The following is a 25,014-nucleotide window of genomic DNA, read 5'->3' on the forward strand; positions in this document are numbered from 1 at the left end:
GGGTGGGTGGCTGGGATACAGTATTAGGTTGAGGCAGATACATAGGCACACTTAATAATCCTTTAGATTAGCATATGGATGTACAGTCAATGAAAGGGAAATTAATCATGTGCAGATAGAGGAGATTAGTTTAACTTGGCATCATGTTCAACATGGGCATCACCAGCTGAAGGGTCTATTCCTGTGCTGTACTGTTCTGTGTTCTATCATTGGAGAGTTTCACTATGGAGTTATCCCCCATCCGTAATTGATGAGCAAACTTCTTTGGATTGGAGAGCGGAATTGCACGAAGGCGTCGCTAACGGTAACAGTCCCAGGGATTATTGTGTACGCCATATGAAGTGTTTACTTGAAGGTTTTAAAAAATACTGCCAATAAACTCAGTACTGTATTTTCAACGCATGAAACCAATCGTAATAATAAATGTTAACTATGTCAACATTTAAAGGTGCCCATCAGAAATCAATGAAATGTAAAGGTAATTGAAGGTCATAGCAATCAAACCACTAAAACTTGGACCTTAAGCTCCAGATAGTCTCCTGTGTTAAATGATAAAGTGCAATAAATATTGATGTAATTCATGCTCGGTGTTGAAATGCCCGAGCTTTCGTGCTGTTTAATCAATGGATCACGATAGAGGTTTTAGGGGGAACGGTGGTTAGGGTTACCCGGAAGTGGGAGAAATATGTCCTAGAGGAAGCACAAAGCAGAGGGATCAACAGTAAAGGGCCTGTCCCACTTACGAGACCTTTACAGGCAACTGCTGGTACCCGTGATAGGTCGCTGAAATTTTCAACATGTTGAAAATTCAGCGGTGACCAGAAAGATGCCACGACTCTTTGGAGACCTCTCACGACTATACTGGCGACATGTCACAGGTGACCTCTCCTATGGTCTCCTATGGCCGTGGGAGGTCTCCAACGAGTCGTAGCGTCTTTCTGCTCGCGCACTGAATTTTCAACATGTTGAAAATTTCGTCGAACTATCACGGGTGTCGGCAGTCGCCTGTAAAGGTCGCGAAAGTGGGACAGGCCCTTTATACACCGCCTTCCCGCCTGTCACACTGTCCCTGTACAGAGGGCGCTGCTTAATATCACATCAGCGCATGATGCGCGCCTTACTGATGCAACTTTCACGCACTTTGATTCAGATGTAATAGTTTGTAAAAGGCAAAACGATTTACAAATAAATATTCGCGTGATGCACACAGATTGGAACCTCTGCATTTGTGCGATTCGTGAAAAGGTCGGCAGCTAACCTGGTAGAGTGATCTATCTCCTGGGTTTCTTTTTTCTGCCCTTCTTTTGAAAACATCGGTTGATGCGGCGTCAATTAGGTAAAAGCGAATGGCGCTAAAGTGAAATCGGACTGGTGTAGTTCGGTGACATTTTCGTCCATACATTTTCAATACCATCGGTATTGGGCTGAAAGTTCACCTGCACGGATATATGCTCAATAATTGTCACGGCATAAATTGCAGGGTTCTGGGGTTTTTTTGTAGTTCCCTGCAGGTAACAACGAGGGCTGGATACTTGGCAAATTGGAATCAGTTCCAATTGGTATTTGTTCCACTAACACTGTTGTTTTTGATTAAGATATGTTAATCTTCCTTTTTTGTGCCATTGGCTTCACATTGGCTATACTATATATATATTTATACCAACACGAATATAAAATATTAAATATATATAATACATAGTATTACTATATATGTGTGTGTGTGTACATATATATATATATATATATATTAAACAATTCATTATAATGTATATAATATAATACACAGATATATATATGTATATATATATATGTATGTATATATCACACACACACACACACACACACATATATAAATATATATATTGCGCTGCGGTTGGCATTCGGCTGTTCCTTTCAACTTGCTTCTAGATAGACCGAGCAAATGATAATATTTGGAGACGGGTGTCGGTGTGATTTTATTATTGGTGATGTGGTGAATGGGGGTTGATACAGTCCCATGTTAGTAAATAGGGAAGTCGGCATTTGTTTCGTACTGCAGACATGATGCGGCTCATTTGAGATCCAACCGCCGACCAGCAGTGGCAATGTAAGGCAAGCCAAATGTTTCACGGCAATGTTTGTCAGTCCCAACATATGCTCCTGGCGCTTATCCTGGAAGGAATTTGTTTTGTTTTTCTTTTGCTAGATAAATTATTTTTAAAATGGCATAAATTCAAACGATCAGCATCTATTGGCTCCAACGTCATTAGCCCGTGTCTGTCTGTGTCTGTGTTGGGTACGATGGACAAATTCGATTAGAAGCGACGAGTTAATTATGAGTGTTAATAGTGCACTTTGCATTAACATAGCTGGCACTTTTAATCGCCCAGACGATGTCATTGCGTCAATTTCGTTCGTTCTGAGAGAGGAGCAATTCAAGCATCGCGTTCCCAATTCTTTCCCGGGCAGACGCGCACGCACATCCAGACACTCTCTCTCGTCCCTGTTAATAAACGAATAAAAAGCCGCATTGTGTTTTAGACTAGACTCACCGCGCTGTCGGCACCCGGCAGTCAGGTGAAACCAGGCCTTCTCAGTGCTTGTGCCACAACCCCAAGATGCTGCCCGTCCCACTGAGTTACTCCGGCTTTTTGTGTCTATCTTCACCCTAACAGACCTCCTGCTTGATGTTTAGTTTACAGAAACCCTCCCGAGACAGACAGAACGAACCGTCACTCCGTACACCCAAACTAACCCGTGTTTATTGTGACGGGGTCGATGTTCTTGTTCAGAATCCAAACTAACAACATGTACATTTTTTTTAATAAATCGCAACAAGAATTCAGCAATCCTGTCGTAGACTCTAACGCAATTATTTATTATTTCATTTCTAATCGCTATATTTTAAGACAGGTACGGCGAAATAAGCCAGCCATCTGTTTGCCGTTGTTAATTAAAAGTGTATTTTATATTAAATATATATCGCTTACGGTTTCCCGATGCTCACCTTCCTTTTCGAGATATAGTCGGAACGGCGTTGCGAATGTGTATCTATATAGCCGTGTACAAATGTGTACCTGTTAAAGTGAATGTATTCCACACAGGAGTTAAATATCAACGAGATTTTGCTACTGTTTTACATATGGACATGTGTGGAGGGCAGAGAGAGAGAGATCTTCGCAGTCAAACTCCACTCTCTGGGTGATTATTGAGTCTTTCCCTCATCCCTCTCTCTGGTACTGTGTGTCGATCTTAAATAGCACCTAGCTAAACTCTTGATAGGAATTCTAGGGCTTTTTTAAAGCCGGATATTTCATATTCTAAAATGTTACTTTCCAAAAGTTGAAAATATTCTTATATGCTGTCCTCTTTAAAGGGACGACCCCATATGTAGCTTGTGTAGCGAACGCGTGTTGTTTGACATTACAATGTTGATATGGGGATGAGCTCGTTGTTTCCGCTAAGTAATTACATTGAGATCTGAGCTAGAGAAACAACAACAAAAAAACGTTTCAGGCTCCCCCCAGGATGTCACGCAGTGAGTGCGCCTTTTTTTGGTCGTGAAGTGTTATCAGAGATAAATTCATCCCCGAGAATTGTCTGCACAACGCCGTTTGCACGTTTTTTTTTAAAGAATAAGTACACGCTAATCAAGTTAATTCTCACGCCTAATAGTGTTATGTTTGAGCAATTTACATTGGTCTACTTGAACAAATCGTCTCTTTATAAGGGTCGTCAGTTGATGAATTGGTTGGAATATCGTCGACATAGATGAACTATGTGACCGAACTACATTGTAGTCTGTAGACATGAATCTTCATTGACGAGATCCGTGTCTAAAAAAAATCACGGCCACCGGTATTATTGGAAAACACATTCAGATACGAATGCGAACGTTTAATATATCACATTACAAGTTAATCTATCCTTTAATTTGATGGGTGAAGAGGAGGTGGTTACGAAGTCCTGTTATGGAGTGTGTAACGCGGGAGCCGGGTTTACAGACATTGGAAGTATGTGGGCTGAAACTGTTTCCAAAACAGTTCCATACATCCCGGAGGAGTTTTATGTTACTCGCCTTCTGACAACAAACAGTGGAATCGAGCAAACATCACAAAGTTGCATTTACTTAATCGTGGCTCTTTCGTCTGCAGTAGCTAACGTTAGTTACAAGGGGCTGGTTTGAAGTTGTGACGGGTCGTTGGATTCGGGAAACAATACTTTACAAAGTGAATAGATGGAATTTTACGCAGTACTTTATTGTTGCAAACTTTATGAGGTTAGCGCGCCGGCTCGGGTTGTCATTTACAAATAGCAGATACGGAAAGCATAGTACACGTGAAACGTACCCCAAGTTACAAGATTCAGCGATACTCCGGCACTTTGTGTTTTACTCGCGATCCTAAGAGCGTTTTGGAACCACAGTGAAAAAAGTAGATGATTCACTTTTCCTGGCGAAGCTGGCCAGTGAAATCTAGACCTCCCCCTCCCCCCCCCCCTTCTCCGCCCCTGTGGTCGGCGAATATCAATCTGCCCCCTGTCCACTCCTGGTCAGAACTCTCGGCAGCCGCTCTGCGCTGCTGATCCATGGGGCAATCGGCCGCTACGACAAGGTTCAGTCCTGCTCAGCTCCAGCTCCGGTTTTCTCCTTCGCCCAAACTTCGAGTTGGAGGAAAGTAAAAAAAAAGTCTCCGCAGACCTCGGCGAGCCAATCGCAGGGGATTTAGCACGTGCATTGGAGAATGGAGAGGAAGGCAATTACAGCCCAATACAAATGTCATTAGTAGCTCGATCAGATCAAGAGCGATCACTGTACAAGTGGGAGAACCGCAGCCTGCGGCAAGCACCGAAGCCAGGCTCGAACCATGACAACTCAGTACAAGGAGGAGATCTGCGAGAGACCCGAGTGCAAAAGTAAATCGCCAACTTTGCTTTCTTCTTACTGCATCGACAGTATACTGGGCAGGAGAAGTCCCTGCAAGATTAGGTGTATCGGAGCACAAGCATTGCCGCTTGTCACAGCCAGAAATGACCCGGACCCAGCGAGTGGAGGTAAGGTTGGTTAGTTCAGCGGGGGGAGGGGTGGAAGCCTTCAATCGATGACAGGACCGCAGACCCAGTCTGCAGTTTCCACCTTTAAAACAGCATATTTCTGCCGCAGAGATGAAAGCGTTGGCCCGCCAACTCCACACCTTGTTTGCGTATTTGCACTAAAAGTTGCCGAAGGCGTACAGTAAAACAAGACCTTAAAATACTGTGTAGTTTCCCACAGTCCAAACACCGGCTCGGTCTAGGGATATCTATTACAAGGAATGTTGAAGATTAAATTACAGATTTAGGTACAATGGTTTATTTTACATGTATGTAAAACCGCGGACATGTGTTTAAAGTTATTATTGCATTTGAAAATAGTCGAGTGCTTGCGATTGGTTATTTCACAAAATAGTCTTAAAAAGGATATCGAATTTCGCCGTTCGCTGTTAAACGAATCCCAATCCCTAAACTTTCATATATTTATTCCTTATCGCCGATATTTCGTCTGATGTGCATTTTAGACATTAATGGATTGGGTTTACAGGAAGCATTTAGGGATTTATTCTGGATTTCTAAAATCCAGTTTGATTTAAAATATAACTGGCATTGTGACATTCAGTATTAGTCGTTCTTATTTAGCTAGTCACGAGAAGGGCGGTAAGGAGACGACTTCAGCAAGATGGGTTAGTGGATTAGTGTTTCTCTTACAAAGGTGAGAGTATGGGTATTTCCAGTTCCCATTCTACAACCCCAATTAAATCAGGGCATATAAAAGAATGGTCCATATTAGTTGAAATTGAGAATGCATAGTGTAAAATCTGTGGACACTAATGGCCCTTGCAACTCGTTGTTTAGCTGGAGAGTGTTCTGATATGACCGCTCTCGTTCCACATCACTGTTAATCGACTCTCTGCAGAGTTTGCGATGTATTTTCTCTTATGCTTCGTATTATGGAGGGTCTTCGTGGACCAAACTTCCCAAAACAAAAACCGACAATCCCCTAAATTTAGCCATGTATTTAAAGAAGTTTGCTCACGGGATAAGGCGCTGATTTTTTTTTTAATAAACCGTTTCGGTGGATGCGCGGTGATGTCCAGATTCTGGCCTTCTCTGCTGGTCTTGCCGTTCTTATTAATTACAGCACACTGTGGGAGTGAGGGCAATTTATATTCATTGTAGCATGTTAACTAGTTGCTCTCTCCCAGATACTCAATCTTCATGAAGCGGAGAGCTTGCCAAATGTTAACAAAAAAACCTTTCCCAACATTTTTCACTCTCAATTGTGACTTCGCGTCCCGGGTAAATCGAGCGCTGGTCGTGTGTTTCAACACGTTGTAACCGAGAGGCGAATAAAGAAAGTAATGGGAATTTCGGCAAATGACGTAAAACGTGACCAATTGATAATTAGCTTGATGTGAGGAAATGTCCGTGATTTAACCAAATGTGTGAATCCATGTGCTTGTTGTATACATCCAGGCTCGCCCAAGGAAAACATGTCGTTTGAAGCCGAGCTCCATCTCCCTCCGAAATTCCGAAGACTATACGGCCACGGAGGAAAAATCCTGGACTCCCGAGGATTTAACGAGATCGGTAACGAGAAACTGGAGAGAGAGCGGTCCTCGGAACCATTCCGAAACACAGACCTGAAGATTAGCCAGGCTCCACAAGTCAGCATCAGTCGCAGCAAGTCCTACAAGGTGAACTTCAGTTTGGCCAAAGCTCAAGGGGACAACGCGCCCAACCTGCCCGACTCCCCGGGGTTGGAGTCGGCGGAAGGGGCCGAGGGCGCCGCGAAAGAGGACGCGGTGGAAGGTGACCTGTCCCCGAAGCTAGTGGAGGAAGCTCAGACAGACGTGGACGTGAAGGACTGCGAGGACAGTTTGTGTTTGTCGGCCGGCAGTGACTCTGAGGAAGGAATGCTAAAGAGAAAGCAGCGGCGGTATAGGACTACATTCACCAGCTACCAGCTGGAAGAACTAGAGAGGGCTTTTCAGAAAACTCACTACCCTGATGTCTTCACCAGGTACCTGCACACCCCACATCAAAACTCACAACATACTCACACAAACAAGGGTCTGAAATGCAAGATGACACACTCCCCAGTCTGTGTTTGGTTCCGACCGATTCAAACACTGATGAACAGATTCCTAAAAAAAAATTAAATGGGCAAATAATTGGTAGCGCGAGTAGGAACACTGCAGGAAGGCGATAACTTTCACGTCCCATTTATTCGAGGCTAAAAGGTTTAATTTCACCCTTGAAATTTCAAGGCATCATTCACACGACAGCTCCAACTTGGAATGGGTGAAACTCGTGTGGTGTCTTTACTTTTTTGTTGCATTTCTCGGTGGATTTTATAGAGACCTGACAAATTCTGGTGACCTCCCATCCGTAGGCGAGAGTATACGATGCTGATGGAATTGTTTTGGTTTGAAGCTACTTCTGGCTACTGTGCAGGTGTAATTGTACGATTTGAGCGATAAACATATTGTTATTGGCTATGTTTACGAAGGGAAAGATTAAAATAAGATTTATCTTGTGTTAATTAAGTTTTAATCACTTTCAATAATTTTGCACTCTGTGCAGCTGACGGGTTTATAACTTTTTTCACATTGCATTGTGCATTCTCCTGAATCATACTGGCGACTGGGCTGAATCCTACATTTTGATAATGTCGGGTATGGCCTGCTTGATTTGTTCCTTGTTTGCACACTCTTTTGCGGCTGCTTTTCTGTGTGTCCCAAGTCAACAGGAAGGATTGGAGAGCCCCTGTAAACGGTTGCTAGGCTATGCCTGCTCTTCTTTTCGCACGTTTAGCTTGTGTTGCCTCAAAAGGTGCAGCGAGACATCGCTGTGTCTACGGTGTATTTAAACTTATTTCTATGTTTTGTGCAGGGAGGAACTGGCAATGCGGCTCGATTTGACTGAAGCCCGGGTGCAAGTAAGTCGTAATCAGTATGTCTGTGTCTAAGTCTTCTCTCGGAGTTCCGTTTATTTATTTAGCCGCTGCCTTTATAAAATTGCAGGCCCTCAATGTCATTTGATGTAAGCGTGCATCGATGGAGGTGGTGATTTCAGACCGTGCCAGACGCAATATACTGCTGTCACACTTTCTACAGATGCGAATGCGAATAATGGGAATACCTTCTTGCCTCGGCAACCGAGTGCATTAAAACGGAGGATTTGAATCCCTTGGCTTTTAGTGAACAGGAGTATGGGAGCGCCAGTGAAGTGCTGTTAAAGTTGATAGGCCTCATACCACGGTGCATTTTCTCTCTGAGTCCCATAACCAAAGCGACGATAAACATTAGAAGCGATGCCTTATTGCGAACGCGAGGGACATAAAACATATGTTACGAGGTAAAGGCCGGGGAAATCACTTTACAGTTACAACCGAGCGCTGATAAGACCCAATAAATTCCATATGGCTCATTTACTACACAACGAGCTTGTTGCTAATGATGACATTCTCCCTCGATTTGTTGACACGTTGGTCTATTGTCAAATACCCAACGTGACAGGCAGCCAAGAATGATTATTTTCCGCTCAGGCAGTCGTGGGAAAGTTAAATAATGTTTCCTCCCCGCCCACCCCCCTCCAAACTTCATTTTCAAAAGCCGGTTTGAACTCAATAAATCTTGCGAAATCTTCTAGTATAAATTCATCACAACACTATTCTCCGTCTTTCCTGGGCGTCGTTTTAAGGTCGATTTATCCAAATTAATTAAGGATAATTAAGCGAGGATTGCAGGCATTTTACAGGTTGCAATTACGGAATGTCAGGTCCAGTATTATTACCAAGCAGATTATTTTATTGTCATATATATCAAACAGAAATGAAATTCATACTTGCAGCAGCACAACAGAATATGTAAACATAGTACTCTGTAAACAATATAATGAACGAGAAAAAAAGTTAATCGTGTCTACACACACACACACACAGACATATATATATATATTATATATATATATATATATTTTAATACAGTAATACATATAATATTACTGATACAGCCCTCGCAATTTCAGAGGGGTGTTTCGTATAATCACATCACTAAAATCCATTATTTGGTCGCATTTTGGTGTATTTTCGATTTCTCGTGCGCTGATTTTTTTGGGGAGCGCGAATACAACATACAAGTATTTTGATCTGATGCCTGATTCGGGCGATGTGTATTATGCGTGTGCGCGGTGAGATGTGTAACTGTTCAGTGATATGTTTACAATAATTCTATAACACTATCCCTCCTGTCATCATACGCTTTATTCTTGTTAACGCCGCTAATAAATAATCATTGCAATGTGAGTTTTTACACCTTATTTACTGTAATAATTTAATGTTAGCATATTTTTCCTATAATATTTCGGGATATTTTGTCTACATCGAAGAGTTTCTCCTTTCTTTCCAGGTTTGGTTTCAGAACCGCAGAGCCAAATGGCGAAAGCGAGAGAAAGCCGGAGCGCAGAACCATCCCGGAGGCCTGCAGTTCCCCAGTCCCCTGGGAGCCGGCCACCCGTTGGGACCTTACCTTGACACCAGTCCCTTCGGACACCACCCGAGCCTCGAGTCCGCCTGGTCAGCCGCCGCTGCTGCTGCCGCCGCCGCCGCCGCCTTCCCCGGCCTCCCACCCCCACCTGGCGCGGCGGCTCTCTCTCCCGGTGGAGCCCCGTTGGGCCTCGGCACCTTCCTGGGAGCGGCGATGTTCAGGCATCCTTTCATCGCCCCGCACTTCGGCAGGTAAGAGCTCGGAGCGGGGACCCTCCCCGTTCGTCTCTCCGCGGGCAACAAACAGTAACTTCAATCCCCAAATGCTCAGGCGCAGCGATTCTAGGGGTAGTTAGTCCATTCTCCATCGCCAGGGGAAGCAAAGCGGCAATTATACCCTTATCAAACGGGAAAAGCCAGTCTCCACATGAGTCAGAGCTGGTGCATAGGTATTTTAAACAAAAATAGCAACAGTGACACACCTGCAGTATTAGAAGTCAGCGAAATAGGATCACTATGCTTAAAAAAAACCCCACTTTCACTGGAAATGAAAACAGGCGACCATTCTTGCAAATCGCCCGCACGCAATTATAAATGGCAGCAAAGTTCAGAACAAGAGGAACAAACTTAAAACAATCGCCCAGGGGGCCATACGTTCACAAGACCAAGCACATCATTGCCGAGGGTGATAATATTTTGTAACAACCCACACTAACAACGTTTTCAACATTCCACGTGTTGGTGTATTTGGGCGAAGCGCATCTTCTAGTTGCCGAGATTAAATATTTTCAGAGCTCTCGGTGACTTGCGCTGTTCAGTGAAAGAAGCCGGGATATGGCCCAGGATACAGCGAGGAGCACCGGACTTAGGGCGGGATACAACTCCGGGCTTACAGGGGGAGCTGAACTAGGTTCATTTCGTCCATTTCCAAAATGATTTTTTTTTCATACAAACTCGGTTCTATTCCAATGTTATTCTGAAATTAATGCGCCAGCTTGCATTAAGATTGAAAGCGGAACATAACATTCGCCATCACTAAAACGGTGCAAAATCTCCCCACAACTTTCATCCGAGATGTAGGTTAGAGTCATCTACTGTAGTTTCTACATTAAATGGTATTATGCAGCGTGGCTGATTATTTCATGGGATTTATTCTTGTTTTAGCACAAACGCGTGCAACAGATTCGGAATCAGTTATTCATTTGGACTGCCTTTGGTAAATGGAAATGAAAATCTGAAAATATTTATTCCTTATCCGCTTGCAGTGATGTAACCTGAGGACTCTGTCTTGTATCGATGAGCTGACGAGGTGTGACAGAGAAGTGCAGGAAATAACTGCAGATACTGGTTTACACCAAATATGTTATAAAGTGCTGGAATAACTCAGCGGGCCAGGCAGCATCTGTGGAGAAATGGAAGAGGTGCTGCCTGACCCGCTGAGTTACTCCAGCATTCTGTGCCTGTCTTCGGTGTGACAAAGAGATTATGAGCGGTACAGATCACTACAGAAACGGGGTGGAGCAGGTGTGTGTGTGTGTGTGGTGGTGGAGGGGGGGGGGGGGGGGGGGTAGTGGCGAAGGAAATACCTCGCTCCATCCCACCGGGCCTGTTCAACTTGTCATCATTTGTAATCGTGGCTGCCCGACATCTATGCTGTATTGAAAATGCTCTAATCTTTTGCAGCTCGTGCGGGACGTATTTTAGCATGGATGGGAAATTGATTCTGTAGCAAAGCATAGGGCCACTGATTGGGAGCTCCTACTACTTTTCATTTAAGGTATATGCTCGGTTTGACATTGCAGGGCACGGTTCTTCCCAAACATTTTACTCCCGTGTATAGCTAACTGTGCGGCAGTCACACCGCACTTTGTCAAACGTTCCCTTTGATCAGTTAAGGACCTGTCATGTGCAGAACACATCATCGTGTTTATATGTATATATTCTACACTTGTTCTCTCTTCTCACTTATCTAGGCAGCACAGTGGCGCAGCGGTAGAGTTGCTGCCTTACAGCGCCAAAGACCCGGGTTAGATCTTGACTACGAGTGCAGTCAGTGTGGAGTTTGCACGTTCTCCCTGTGACCGCGTGGGTTTCCCCCCGGGTGCCCCGGTTTCCTACCACATCCCAAAGACGTACACGGTCGTAAGTTAATTGTCCTTAGTGTGTAGGATAAAGCTAGTGGGCGGGGTGATCGCTGGTCGGCGTGCACTCGGGCCGGAGGGGCTGTTTCCACGCTGTGTCTCGACACTAAAGTAAACGAAACAAACCCAAAGCCTTTAGGGGTAAGGGCCAACGTTTAGGTGTCTGAGCGGAAAGTCATTCTTGACTGACCGTCGACTTGGAGTGGAGCTGCAGACCCATTGAACCAACCGAGGACAATCCCAGTCCATTGTCTATGGACGTGAAGCTTCCCATACCTCATCATTAAAACGAGCCCATTACCACGAATATGGGCTCATCTCGGTAACTTTTCACCGCGCCCGGTACAGGCAGTTGCCTCTCTACATTTACTAGATGGAAACAACCTCCATTGCAGTTTGCCCCGTTTTCTTCCGTCCCCTGATAAAAAATAAAAGTTTGGCCAAGCAGTCGTTTTAAGATTCTATTAGGTTGGGGTCATCTCTTGGTCAGCTGTATGGGGAGCGCACCTCTCATTAATTCATTAGTTCATAAGTTACAGGAGCAGAAGTAAGCCATTCGGCCCATCAAGTCTACAGCGTCTTTTAATCATGGCTGATCTATCTTTCTCTCTCAACCCCATTCTCCCCATAACCCCTGATACCATTACTAATCAAGAATCTGTCAATCGCCACCTTAGAAATATCCATGGACTTGGCCTCCACAGCCGTCTGTTGCAATGCGTTCCACAGATTCATCACCCTCTCACTAAAGAGATTCATCCTCATCTACTTTCTAAAGGAACGTCCTTTTATGCCGAGGTTATGGCCTCTGGTCCTAGACTCTCCCACAAATGGAATCATCCTCTCCACAACCTCCCAACCTGGTGTTTTTGATAGCTAATAAACTATGACGGGGAGACTAGGCGATCCAAGAGTTCTACCAACCAGGAGAAGTGGGGCCAGACAACCGGTCACAGGTTCACATTTCTGTTTCACACTTTCACCCACATTCGCTGCAACAATGGGTGAATTTCAAGCATTGTAGGCATTCAGATCAGTGAAGCCACAAGAGACCGCAGTTGCTGGAATCTTGAGCAAAACACAAAATGCTGGACCAGGCGGTATCTGGGGGGAGAGAATAGACGACTTATCGAGTCGGGATCCTCCTTCAGATCAATGCCTTGCACTCATTGAGGGAAACTATAGCTAATGCAAAGTGTATAAGAATCGGGAAGGAAAGGGGGTGGACATTGTTCATCCAATTATGGAAATTATCCCTTATCTCGATTCTTTAAAAAAAAAGACTATTTAATAACGTGGTTTATCCGAATATGGAATATGAAGTATAAAATACTATCAATTAAAGTGAAAACAGTCGTGCCTGCTGAAAGTTTCACGAGTGCCATTTATCGAGACGGGGAAGGATGAAGCTGGGTGGTATACTGTCGAGAGGGGCGAACACGAAGTGGATGATTTAATACTCACAGACACCAGGAATCAATGTCAGTATGTTTATGGGGGCAGAGCACAATGCAATGTTATATCGTATTGTTCCCTAGATGATGTGTGTTCTTGAGGTCACGATTGTTACATGACTTGCAAAGGTGCTCAATTAAGAAACTGTAGTGTGTGGTCTACAATTGTGACAGATCACTAATACGAAGAGATGGAGCGTTTCAGGACCTGCGTTGAGAGATGGCTGGGCGGCGTGCGTCTTGCACACTGTGCCGGACGGTATAATTGACCCGCCGACTCCGGCAGCGATATTACCGGGGCTGTAGTGAGGCCTGCTGTAAATTACCCGGCAGCTCACGGTTGCTATATTCCAGCAAAAGCTTTTATTTTTAAACAACGGTAACGTAAATGTAACATTTGGCTTTGTGACATTTATCAACTCTTACTCCTGGAGTAAAGATGTCTCTCGGCTGCAGTTGTCCTTGTTACTTGTCATTCACCAATGCATTTGCAAATTTAACAGCAAAGCGATCGACACGCAAACCATATTGGGAGATTCAGGTGTTAGAATCATATCTCAGGCAAATTATTTCCACGTTTCAAAACAAGTGTACTTGCTCGTAGACTGTAATGGAGTTTACAATCGGACATATACATGGCAGGTCTGGCTAGGTGAGTCGTGTGCTACCTGACGCATTGTGTCGCGTACATCCTCATCCACCCTCCTGATTGATACAACTACCATATTCAGCAATAGCCCACTAATTATTAAATTAGCAGATCATACCAGATCCCACCCCACCCCCCTATAAATACTGAACAAAAGTTACAACCCGAAACGTCACCCATCCCTTTTCTCCAGAGATGCTGCCTGACCTGCTGAGTCACTCCAGCTGAGTTACTCCAGCACTTTGTGTCCAGCTTCGGTAATAAACCAGCATCCGCAGTTCCTTCCTGCATATTTGATTTTAAACGCTTTCCCGTTTTGTAATGTCGAAAACCCTTGTCTGTTGCAGGCTCTTCTCGACAGTAGGCCCGTTGACAGGTTCCTCTGGCCCCGCACTGCTGAGACAGGCGGCTTCAGGTGTGGATGGGGCAGTACAAGCCGGCGCCCTGTCCGACCCCGCGGTGGCAGCAGCGGACAGACGAGCGTCCAGTATCGCAGCACTCAGACTCAAAGCCAAGGAGCATGCAGCCCAACTCACGCAGCTCAACATCCTCCCCGCGCCTTCCACCGGCAAGGAAGTGTGCTGAACACCCACCCAACCGCGGAGCTCCACACAGCTTGTTTGTTGACCCAAGACCAAATTCACAAACTGGACCATTTATTCCGCGTTGGATTGAATTACCAGACTGTGCATGTTCCTAGAGTCAGTATCTCTCTCATCGCATCAACAGGCCACATTTAAAATCAACACACTTTGACATTCTTCTCGTAATATAGATTTGTGACGTTCCTACCATTCGCGTACATCCTCTGGAAGAGGATCGAGAGGTTGTGGAGTCTATTTAGGGGTATAGCTGATCCTATCACTCACACTTGCTTTCAAACTGCAGGGGTGGATGTAATCGGGCCCGTTTTGCAAAGAGAAAGACATGTATTCAGCACACGCGCATGTAGATTTGACAAATGATAGCTTTCCTGTTTCTAGTCTTGTCGGGGCCGTTGTAAGGGATACTGTCCCCGATTGAGACATGTTTGACTTTGGGCGGCAGCGGACATGTGCAGAAACACTTCGGTTATGCCTGAGATTTTTTTTTTAAAGAAACTATTATACGTCAGTGTAGCCAACCAGAGGTTCGCTACTAAACCAAAGGGACAAAATACTGCCAATCCGAGTGGACTGCTTATGTCACTAAACTGTGATCGATTTCTGTACATAATGGTCGCTCTTCAGAATTTCCAAGGAAAATAATTGTACATTTTTTTTTAAAAAACGAAAAATTGCACTCCGTGTGTTGTGAAAGTTTATTCTCTAGAATTACCGAGCAGATCTTATTATAGTGTTGTGGATGCATTAGTTTCCTAGAATAATTATTTATGGACAAACATTTTATTTAACTTATTAACTATAGAGGTTTCGAAAACCTTATAAAAAAAAAACCAAGTGGCTACATTAAGTGTATTGTTGTAACTTCTTGCTATGGGCTAGAAGAGCGGGAACGCTCTGAAATAAAATGTTATGCCTAACAAGCTCATGGAAGAAAACGCTTATTCTAAACACTCGAGTATTTTTTTTAACAAAAAAGATTCCTATCAACCAATAAATTCACTCTTAACCAGTTATGTGTAACCTACTCAACATCAGAACTGGAAACCAAACTTTACCGTGTCCCGGTTATGTTTGCAGATGTAGTGACATTGTGGGTTGTGGGGTCCATGTGCTTTGTCGGGTCCATGGTTTACAACGCGCCCGCCTTTTTTACAGGTACAATCACACATAGATTCTCACAGACAGCGACGGTTCAATTTCAGGTTCGGGCTTCGTTCATTCACAAACTGGGGCTATATGTGCGCATGTGCTGGTCAATTTAAGAAGTCAGTTTAAATACTACTGTACAAAATTTTACAACATCATTAAAATATCTTGTTAATATAGACGTTAAAAAGTACAACAGCACAAGGGGTTGCTTAACAGCATCACTCTTTGACCCTGAATCTAGTTTGACCTGTTAATATGCATGATAGATAATTATGAACGGGAACAAGATTTACATAAAACTTTCCGCGCAGTCTTCTAACTGTGTTATCAACACGTGATGGCTGAATGCTGTCAAGAATTAAACATGTGTTACAGGCTGACACAACTAACACAAATACATATTTTTCACTCCAAACAAAGTCCATGGAATGACTTGGAAAGATGTATTTGTGTTCGTCCATTTGAACATTCGAGGGGGCGTTTGGTTATTCGCTCCAAATCTATTTCCAGTTCCAACAAAAGCCACCCATCCCCTTTGGACTTTCTATCCCATAAGCAGCCGTTAGTGTTTGGAGGTTGCTTCAATATGCTTCTCAAAGCACACACCACTGCACGTTGTTAGTTAGCAATTTCCCCATTAAGCGTAATTGGTGGCGATCGTCAGAGTTGCTTTCCAATCGGCGCCGCCTTGTCCAATTAATCCACCCTGGTTTAAAGCGAGCTAGCTGAAAAATCTGTTCACCATGAGCTGCTTCAGATGGGTTCCGTTTACACGTTTCCTGCAGTACAGACCTTGCAGAATATGACACGCGGGAACCAAATCACCTTACAAATACCATCGCTGTCTTAGACAATATTCCAAATGTTGATTGTTAACATAAACACAAATCCACATATCCGAAAGCGGGTGAATTGCAAGTACACAGTTCCAAAGTAAAATAAACGAATTTGCAATTTATGTTTAAATAAAAACAGACTGAATCCTCGGATTACAACGGTGAACTGGCTCTGTGCTTCATGAAGTAACATAACCCAGTAATAGCCACTTCATTCTTGTTCAAAGCAAACTAACGAAAGTATCCGCCCAGTTCCCAGCATTATTTCAACCTATTCCTGTTTTGTTTTCTTTAATAACATTGGATGTAAGTGCTGCATACTGCCCAGTATATATATTTTTTTGAATGACTCCTCTCTAGATATAAAGATTACACCAAACAAAATAAACGTGAAATGGTCGGTCGAAGAGGGATAGGCATTTTTATTTTAAAAGTAGAAAACGTTGTTCAGTTGTGGGCCAGCTCGAGAACACACTGAAAATTATTTGCTATTCTCCGATTCCAAACATCATAGATAGATGCATACATCCTGGAGAGTGGATGCCCTATTCTAGTGAAATTGCAATAAATTCATTAATAACCATCCGAATCAGGTAACGGTTAACGCGAGAACATGTCTACTTCGAGTGAGATGGATTTAGATAAAATCTCTACTACATTCCTCTCATTATTTCGTTAATGGACGTTTTTTTGTTTAAGTCATCTATTCCTCCCTGATTTGATCCACTCCATGACGTTAGTCACTCCACTCATTACTCCAAATTGAAATTGCGTGGAATTACCTGCCGGATTAAAATTCTCCTAGTCGAATGAAAGCATATCCCTCTCACTGGCCTCGCTTCACAATTAATCCCACCACACAGTCATGGTGCAAACACGGAGATCTGAGACTATTCTTTCAAGTTTCGCAGCTGGTAAAGCAACCATTCTTTGCTAAATATTCACCATAAATATCACACGTTAACAGCCGATGACTCCCATCAAGTCTATATTAAACATTTGACATGTCACGCATGATAAATTCTGAGTGTGTTTGGAAAAAAAAAGGCATTAGCAAAGAAACCAATTTCTCCTCATCCAAACCTCCCCAAGTGTTGAATGAGTTCGTTTGAAAGAAGCAGTGAAGCGTATTTAGAGGGTTTTACGAGATTTTCCAGAACGATTTAATCTCATTGTGAACGTTATTAATGAATAGCAACCCAATTTGGCCCTAATATCTGGGAATTCTTGATACAAAACATGATGACGGTGACCTCCCAACCTTAAGCAAACCTCCCCGGCGTTTCTATGCTGCCTTCAGCATCCAGCAAGTCTTTAAGGCGGCATCGCACGGGAGCTAGTTTTCAGCCCCATACGTTTCACTGACAAGCTTCCCGCCATCTGTTCCCAAAAAAAACAGCTTTCAGATTTGGAGGTATTTCAAGGAGTGTGATAAGCAGTGTATATAAATGCGTGTACATTTTCCTGTGTGTCCATAGGAAGAAAGAACCGTTGTATATTTATACACCCCTGGAAAATTGTGTTGATTTATGTGCTGGAGGATATGCCGATATAGTTTATTTTAAACCTTTCTTAAACCAGATCCCTTAAAACAAAATATTAAAATATACCATATGGGGAATAAACGTTGTGTACAGATGAACATATGGATGAACATTGTACATTCAGTTGAAACGTATTTAACTATCGTCTTATTTTGCTGCCCTTTCCCTTTTCCTATAGATAGGACACAATGAAATACCTTTTAAGTCGCAGGTTAATATTCTAGTAGTAACTTATCAAACGCCAACCAAATGGAATGCGAGTCCCCTTTATTCCAAGTCTTTTTTTTAAAGCCGGTACCAGAACCAAAGTCCTTTAGGAGGATGTGTGGGGGGTTGGGTGAGATGGGTTTGGGGGGGGGGGGGGGGGGAGGGTGGCTAAGGTTCTGCCGTCTTTGGAGTTGCTGAAGTTGTGAAAGAAAGACGGAAGAAAGCAGCATTGCAAACTGCTAGCACGGTCTTCTTTGGGTTCGCTAATTCCCATCTCTTTGCTCTCATCCAATTAGTGCAGCGTATTAAGCGGTTTATCATCTCATACTCAGCTGTACAAAGAAACAAGCCGAACACTTTGCAACGGACTCTGTTCTCCTTTTACACCCTCAGGTACTTACATATTCTAGTGTGCTATGAATAATAGGGGAATAATAGAACACTAATTCCCTCATCAAAGAACGCCTTGTCTGCGCTTTGGTGAAAACACTATTCCGATAAAAGAAAGCAATAAAGCTTAGCATAACAAAACGAAACCTCCTTATTAGCTTAGTAGTAAATTAATGCAAAACCACTGGTATTCAACCAGGTTTGAAAACAGCCTCCCGCAACTTATAATGCTTTATTGGTGCAGGAATTCAGACTTGAAATTTGAATCAGAGAGATGAGCTAATCTGGTCAATTCCAATCAACGTGTTTTCAAACGGCTGCTGTGATTTAAAGCTATTTATCCCAGATGAAGTGGGATAAATGACCAAAAGCGATGTCCTACGGCAGCAAACCCGAAAATGGACGGGCGGCTAGATATTATGTACAAAATTCCAACAGAATCTGCGAATACTAATGTATGAATGTGGAGGACACACACGCGTATCATTAAAAGTTTGCTTCCACTCCCTTGCCACGCTGTCCATAATTTATTAACCGTTTTATGTGCATTTTATAGCAATGGGGAATCCCAAGATTGCAGGAAGAGGGTGTGGATACAAGGAACTGCAGCTGCTGGTTCACATAAAAAGGATGCAAAGTGCTGGAGTAACTCAGCGGGTCAAGCAGCATCCCTGGAGAATATGGATCTGAAGAAGGGTCCCGACGCAAAACGTCGCCTATCCATGTTCTCCAGAGATGCTGCTTGTCCCGCTGTTACTCCACAGCTTTGCCATATTTTTATTAACAGGACGAGGAAACAGATTTACATGGGAGGAGGAAAGCGCATCTTATCGCCTTGCGGAGGCTGCGGCACTTTTTGCAATATTTGTTGGGTTTATTTCAAGTATTGAGAATGAGCGGTTTATTTCCTCTTTCTGAAGAAGGGTCTGACCTGAAACGTCGCCTATCCATTCCATCCACAGACGCTGCCTGACCCGTTGAGAAACGTCAGCATTCAATGCTTGACACAAGATTCCAGCATCTGCAGTTCCTTGTTCTTTCAATGCTTTTTCCATTCAAGGCGGAAAAAAAGTGCGCAAACATTAAATCCAACCCAAGGCGATGCACCTACATTAGTTGCAAGAACGACATATGTTGTGTGGGAATGCCAAAAATTGGTTTTGCAGCAGAGATGCATTTTTGGCATCCTGGCATGTTCATCTGCCATAGTCTTCGGAGTTAAAACTTCAATTCCTCAATGTTACGTCAGGGAGGCCACAGAAGTGCTTATGTCACTTACTATCCCGATGGTTGAATTAACATATCAGATTAGTGAAGGAGAGGATATTGCACACAAAGTTATCGAATATCTTATTTTCTTCCAATGTGTGGGGGAAGGGGAATATACAAACGGTGAAGGACAAATCTGACAACTACTTCTTCAGGATTGCATTTAATATCAGGGCATCTTTTCAATATTGGTCTTACATAATGTGATAACAGTATTCTAATTTATTTGGCGCAGGTCTGTGCATGGGGTTAACAATAAAGCTGTTTTTGGTACGGGCCTGTTGGAATGGCCTTCCATATCTCTGTAACTCTCCCCTCCTCCTCGTCTTCCTTGTATATGGCATACTCACCCTAAAGTAGTTCTATTTGATCTTATTTGATTGTGCCCGCCATGTTGATTGCATTCATCGAAATAGGGCGGACCACGTGAAGGCTGCAATCTCCCACCCCAACTCTCCCCGACTCAGTCTGAAGAAGGGTCTCGATCTGAAACGTCGCCCATTCCTTCTATCCAGCATTTTGTGTCTATCTTCAAGTACATTGAATGATTGCCCAGAATACCAAGACGCACTTCTCATGTGCTGGCATCACTTGGAGAGAGTTAATGAAGAGTTGCTTGTGTGCTCTGATTAGACTGTTTGCATGTGTGGCCAGGTGGGGCTTTAAGTGCTGCCTTTAACAAAATCTCAATATTTTTAAAATCTGAAATGAGTTTGCATTGTGGTTGTAATTGAACAGATTAACCAATGGCTGTGATTGAACCTTTAGTAGTTTGAATTCAGCAATTACTTTATCAATTAGAGTTGGTCATAGGCAGGAACATAGTACCTAATTGTTTCAATATTGTGATTCTTTATGCATGTGGCATAACATTAGTCCCAGAGTGCGGAGTGCAAGTGCAGAGATTGGGCCCTCCAGCCCAACTTCCACACACCAACCAATATGCCCCATCTGCCTATGTTAGGCCCATATCCTTCTAAACATATCCTACCCATGCATCTATCCAAATGTTTCTTTAAAAGCTGTGATAGTACTTATCTCTTCTGGCAGCTCGTTCCGTATACCTATCACCCTTTGTGTAAAAAAGTTGCCCCTCAGGTTACTATTAAATCTTTCCCCTCTCATCTTAAATCTATCTGCTCTAGTTCTTGGTTCCCCTACTCTAGAAAAAGACTGTGCATTTATCCTGTCTAAACCTCCCATGACTTTATGCACCTATAAGATCATGCCACATTTCCCTACACTCAATGGAATAGTCATAGCCTGCTCAACCTCTCCCTATAGCTCGGGTCCTCAAGTCCGAGCAACATCTGTGTAAATCTTCTCTGCACCCTTTCCAGCTCAACAACATATCAGGGCAACCAATAATACTCCAAATGTATCCTGAGCAATGTCCTGTACAACTGTGACATAAGTTTCCCACTTCTATACTTTATACCCTGACAAACGAAGGCCCAAATACTGAAAGCTTTCTTGAACACCCTATCTACCTGTGATGCCACTTTCAAAGAATTATGCACCTGTGTTCCTAGATGCCTCTGCCCTCCAACACTCCCCAGAGCCCTGCCATTCACCGTGTAGGCCCTGCCTTGTAGACGTCCTCGAGTAATGTGCATGTAAATTAAATGTAGAAACTGCCTCTATTGAGTCAAAGATTGACACAGTGTGGAAACAGGCCCTTCGGCCCAACTTGCCCACACCAGCCAAAATGTCCCAGCTACACTAGTCCCACCAAATCATTAATGTAGATGAAAAACAGTAACGGGCCAGGCCACACCAACAGTCACAGGCCTCCAGTCCGAAAAGCAACCTTCCACCATCACCATCTGCTTCCTTCCATGAAGCCAATTTGCTATCCATTCAGCTATATCTCCTTGGATCCCATATGATCTAACTTTCCAGAGCAGCCTACTCGTGTAAAACCTTGTTGAATGCCTTACTGAAATCCATGTATTATCCATGCATTCAACCTATGTTTGAAAGTACAACATGCCGCTTCCAACCTGATTGAGGAGGCTGACTCAAGTAAAAATATTCTCAATTACGTTCATTAATGATGAAATTGTTACTTGATAACCAGTTACCCATTTAGTGTATCAGTCTGTACAGTCCACACTGCACCTTCATCCTGCCAGTTTCTGGTGAACTTACACCCAGTCCAGACCTGACAGAACCTTCACCTTGCCCAGTCCCTACTGTGCCTAACCTTGCTCAATTCCCACTGTACCTTGACCCTGCCCAATCCCCACAGTGTCTTATGCCCTTCCATTGTTCAGTCCATCTCAATAAGCCCACTCCCACTGACACCATTTCCTAGTCTCGATCTGTAGTAAATGTTTCCTGCCCAATCCCCAGAGCAAATTCCCTTTAACAACCCACCCATATAGTACCTCAATTTTCAAACTCATTCTTTCCAGAGGATAGTAGCTAATTTACAAACTCTTTCTTTCCAGAGGAGAGTAGCTAAACATCTAAAAAAAAAGTGACTGAAGTTGTAACCTATTCTGTCACTGTGCTGTGAAGATGATCGGAAGGACAAGGTAATGGGTCCGGTCCTTGAATTACCAATTTTACTTATTTCAATGTATCCAGTGCTTTGTTACTTCATCATTAAACCATCCAATAAATGATTTACTAAAGATTATAATGTGTATACAGTGCATTCAGACCCCTTCACTTTTTCCACATTTTGTTACGTTACAGCCTTATTCTACAATGGATTAAATTCTTCTTTTTATCATCAATCTACACACAATATTCCATAATAAAAAAGCGATAAACAGGTATTTAGAAATTTTTGCAAAGTAATTAAAAAGAAATAACTGAAATACCACATTTACATAAGTATTCAGACCATTTAATCAGCACTTTGTTGAGACACCTTTGGCAGCGATTACAGTCTCAAGTCTTCTTGGGTATGATACTACAAGCTTGGTACATCTGTATTTGGGTAATTTCTCCCATTCTTCTCTGCAGATCTTCTCAAACTCTGTCAGGTTGGATGGGGAGCGTTGATGCACAGCTATTTTCAGGTCCCTCCAGAGATGTTCGATCGGGTTCAAGTCCGGGCTCTGGCTGGGCCACTCAAGAACATTCACAGACTTGTCACAAAGCCACTCCTGCATTGTCTTGGCTGTGAGCTTAGGGTCGTTGTCCTGTTGGAAGGTGAACCTCCACCCCAGTCTGAGGTCCAGAACGCTCTGGAGCAGGTTTTCATCAAGGATCTCTCTGTATTTTGCTCCGTTCATCTTTCCCTCGATCCTGACTAGTCTCCCAGTTCCTGCCGCTGAAAAACATCCCCACAGCATGATGCTGCCACCACCATGCTTCACCGTAGGTATGGTATTGGCCAGGTGATGAGCAGTGCCTGGTTTCCTCCAGACGTGACGCTTGGCATTCAGGCCAAAGAGTTCAATCTTGGTTTCATCAGACCAGAGAATCTTGTTTCTCGTGCCTTTTGGCAAACTGCAAGCGGGCTGTCATGTGCCTTTTACTGAGGAGTGGCTTCTGTCTGGCCACTATCTTAAAGGCCTGATTGGTGGAGTGCCGGCAGATATAATTGTCCTTCCGGAAGGTTCTCACATCTCCACAGAGGAGCTCTATCAGAGTGACAAGTGTGTGCCTTTCCAAATCATGTCCAATCAATTTAATTTATCATTGGTGGACTCCAATCAAGTTGTAGAAACATCTCAAGGATAATCAATGGAAACAGGATGAACCTAAGCTCAATTTTGAGTGTCATAACAAAGGGTCTGAATAGTTTTGCAATTGTGATATTTTAGTTATTTCCTTTTAAATACTTGCATAAATTTCTAAACACCTGTTTTCGTTTCTTCATTCTGGGGCATTATAACATATAACCATATAACAATTACAGCACGGAAACAGGCCATCTCGGCCCTGCAAGTCCGTGCCGAACAATTATTTTCCCTTAGTCCCACCTGCCTGCACTCATACCATAACCCTCCATTCCCTTCTCATCCATATGCCTATCTAATTTATTTTTAAATGATACCAACGAACCTGTCTCCACCACTTCCACTGGAAGCTCATTCCACACCGCTACCACTCTCTGAGTGAAGAAGTGCCCCCTCATGTTACCCCTAAACTTCTGTCCCTTAATTCTGAAGTCATGTCCTCTTGTTTGAATCTTCCCTATTCTCAAAGGGAAAAGCTGATCCACATCAACTCTGTCTATCCCTCTCATCATTTTAAAGACCTCTATCAAGTCCCCCTTAACCTTCTGCGCTCCAGAGAATAAAGATCTAACTTATTCAACCTTTCTCTGTAACTTAATTGTTGAAACCCAGGCAACATTCTAGTAAATCTCCTCTGTTCTCTCACTATTTTGTTGACTATTGTGTGTAGGTTGATGATAAAAAAAATAATTGAATCCATTTTAAAATAAAGGGCCTGTCCCACTTATGCGACCTTTACAGGCGACTGCCGGCACTCATGATAGGTCGCCGAAATTTTCAACGTTGAAAATTCAGCGGCGACCAGAAGGACGCTACGACTCTTTGGAGACCTCTCACGACCATAGGAGACCTATCACGACCATACAGTCTGTAAATGTCGCATAAGTGGGACAGGCTCTTAAGTGTGGAAAAAGTGAAGGGGTCTGAATGCATTGTATATTTATAAATTTAATATTTATAAATATTAAAGGACACATCCGAAACAACGGCTGTCCTCCTTCATGAGTATGGTGGTGCGGGAATCAAGATAATCTGCCTAAAAATATTATCATAAAGGAATATTCCCAGTACATTTGGTTTTGTTTATCTCTATGTATTTGTGTGGATGTGTACGTATGTGAGTGTTGTTTGTCCCCGTTTGATTCCGACCTGATTTAGGTGGGTTGAAGGTGGGTAAGGGTAAGGGCTTTGAGGGCCACTTACATACTGTTGTACAATTATGCCTTGAGTGTCACTGTCTGTTATCATTGTATGTATGCAAATTGATGTGAAATTCAAATAAAAAGATTTCAAACTAATAAAGGAATTTTGCTATGTCATAGAGTCACAGAGTGATACAGTATGGAAACTTGCCCTTTGGCCCAACTTGCCCATACTGGCCAACTTGTCCCAGCTACACTAGTCCCACCTGCCTGCCCTTGGTCCATATCTTTCCAATCTTGTCCTATCCATGTACCTGTACCTTAAATGTTAGGATAGTCCCAGCCTCAACTACCCCCTCTGGCAGCTTGTTCCAAACACCCATCTTTTGTGTGAAAACGTTACCCCTCAGATTCCTATTAAATCTTTT

General features: G+C 43.3%; 1 protein-coding gene across 3 annotated transcripts in view; it reads left to right on the forward strand.

Annotated features, from left to right (window-relative positions):
• Window positions 1-4,498: 4,498 nt before the first annotated feature.
• The window catches only part of arxa (aristaless related homeobox a), a 28,756-nt gene continuing 8,240 nt past the window's right edge, over window positions 4,499-25,014 (forward strand). The window contains exons 1-6 of one of the 3 annotated variants that reach the window (XM_055644540.1): window positions 4,500-5,031; window positions 6,490-7,036; window positions 7,909-7,954; window positions 9,426-9,754; window positions 11,186-11,279; window positions 14,094-14,223. In XM_055644540.1, coding sequence (XP_055500515.1) covers window positions 4,845-5,031; window positions 6,490-7,036; window positions 7,909-7,954; window positions 9,426-9,754; window positions 11,186-11,231 — 1,155 coding nt within the window. In that variant the 5' untranslated portion in view covers window positions 4,500-4,844 and the 3' untranslated portion in view covers window positions 11,232-11,279; window positions 14,094-14,223. Of the gene's footprint in view, window positions 5,032-6,489; window positions 7,037-7,908; window positions 7,955-9,425; window positions 9,755-11,185; window positions 11,280-14,093; window positions 15,428-25,014 lie in introns of those variants that run through there. The other 2 variants (XM_055644539.1, XR_008724413.1) reach the window with 2 other exon arrangements.

Source organism: Leucoraja erinacea, chromosome 13 (genome assembly GCF_028641065.1).
Source record: "Leucoraja erinacea ecotype New England chromosome 13, Leri_hhj_1, whole genome shotgun sequence".
NCBI lineage: Eukaryota > Metazoa > Chordata > Chondrichthyes > Rajiformes > Rajidae > Leucoraja > Leucoraja erinaceus.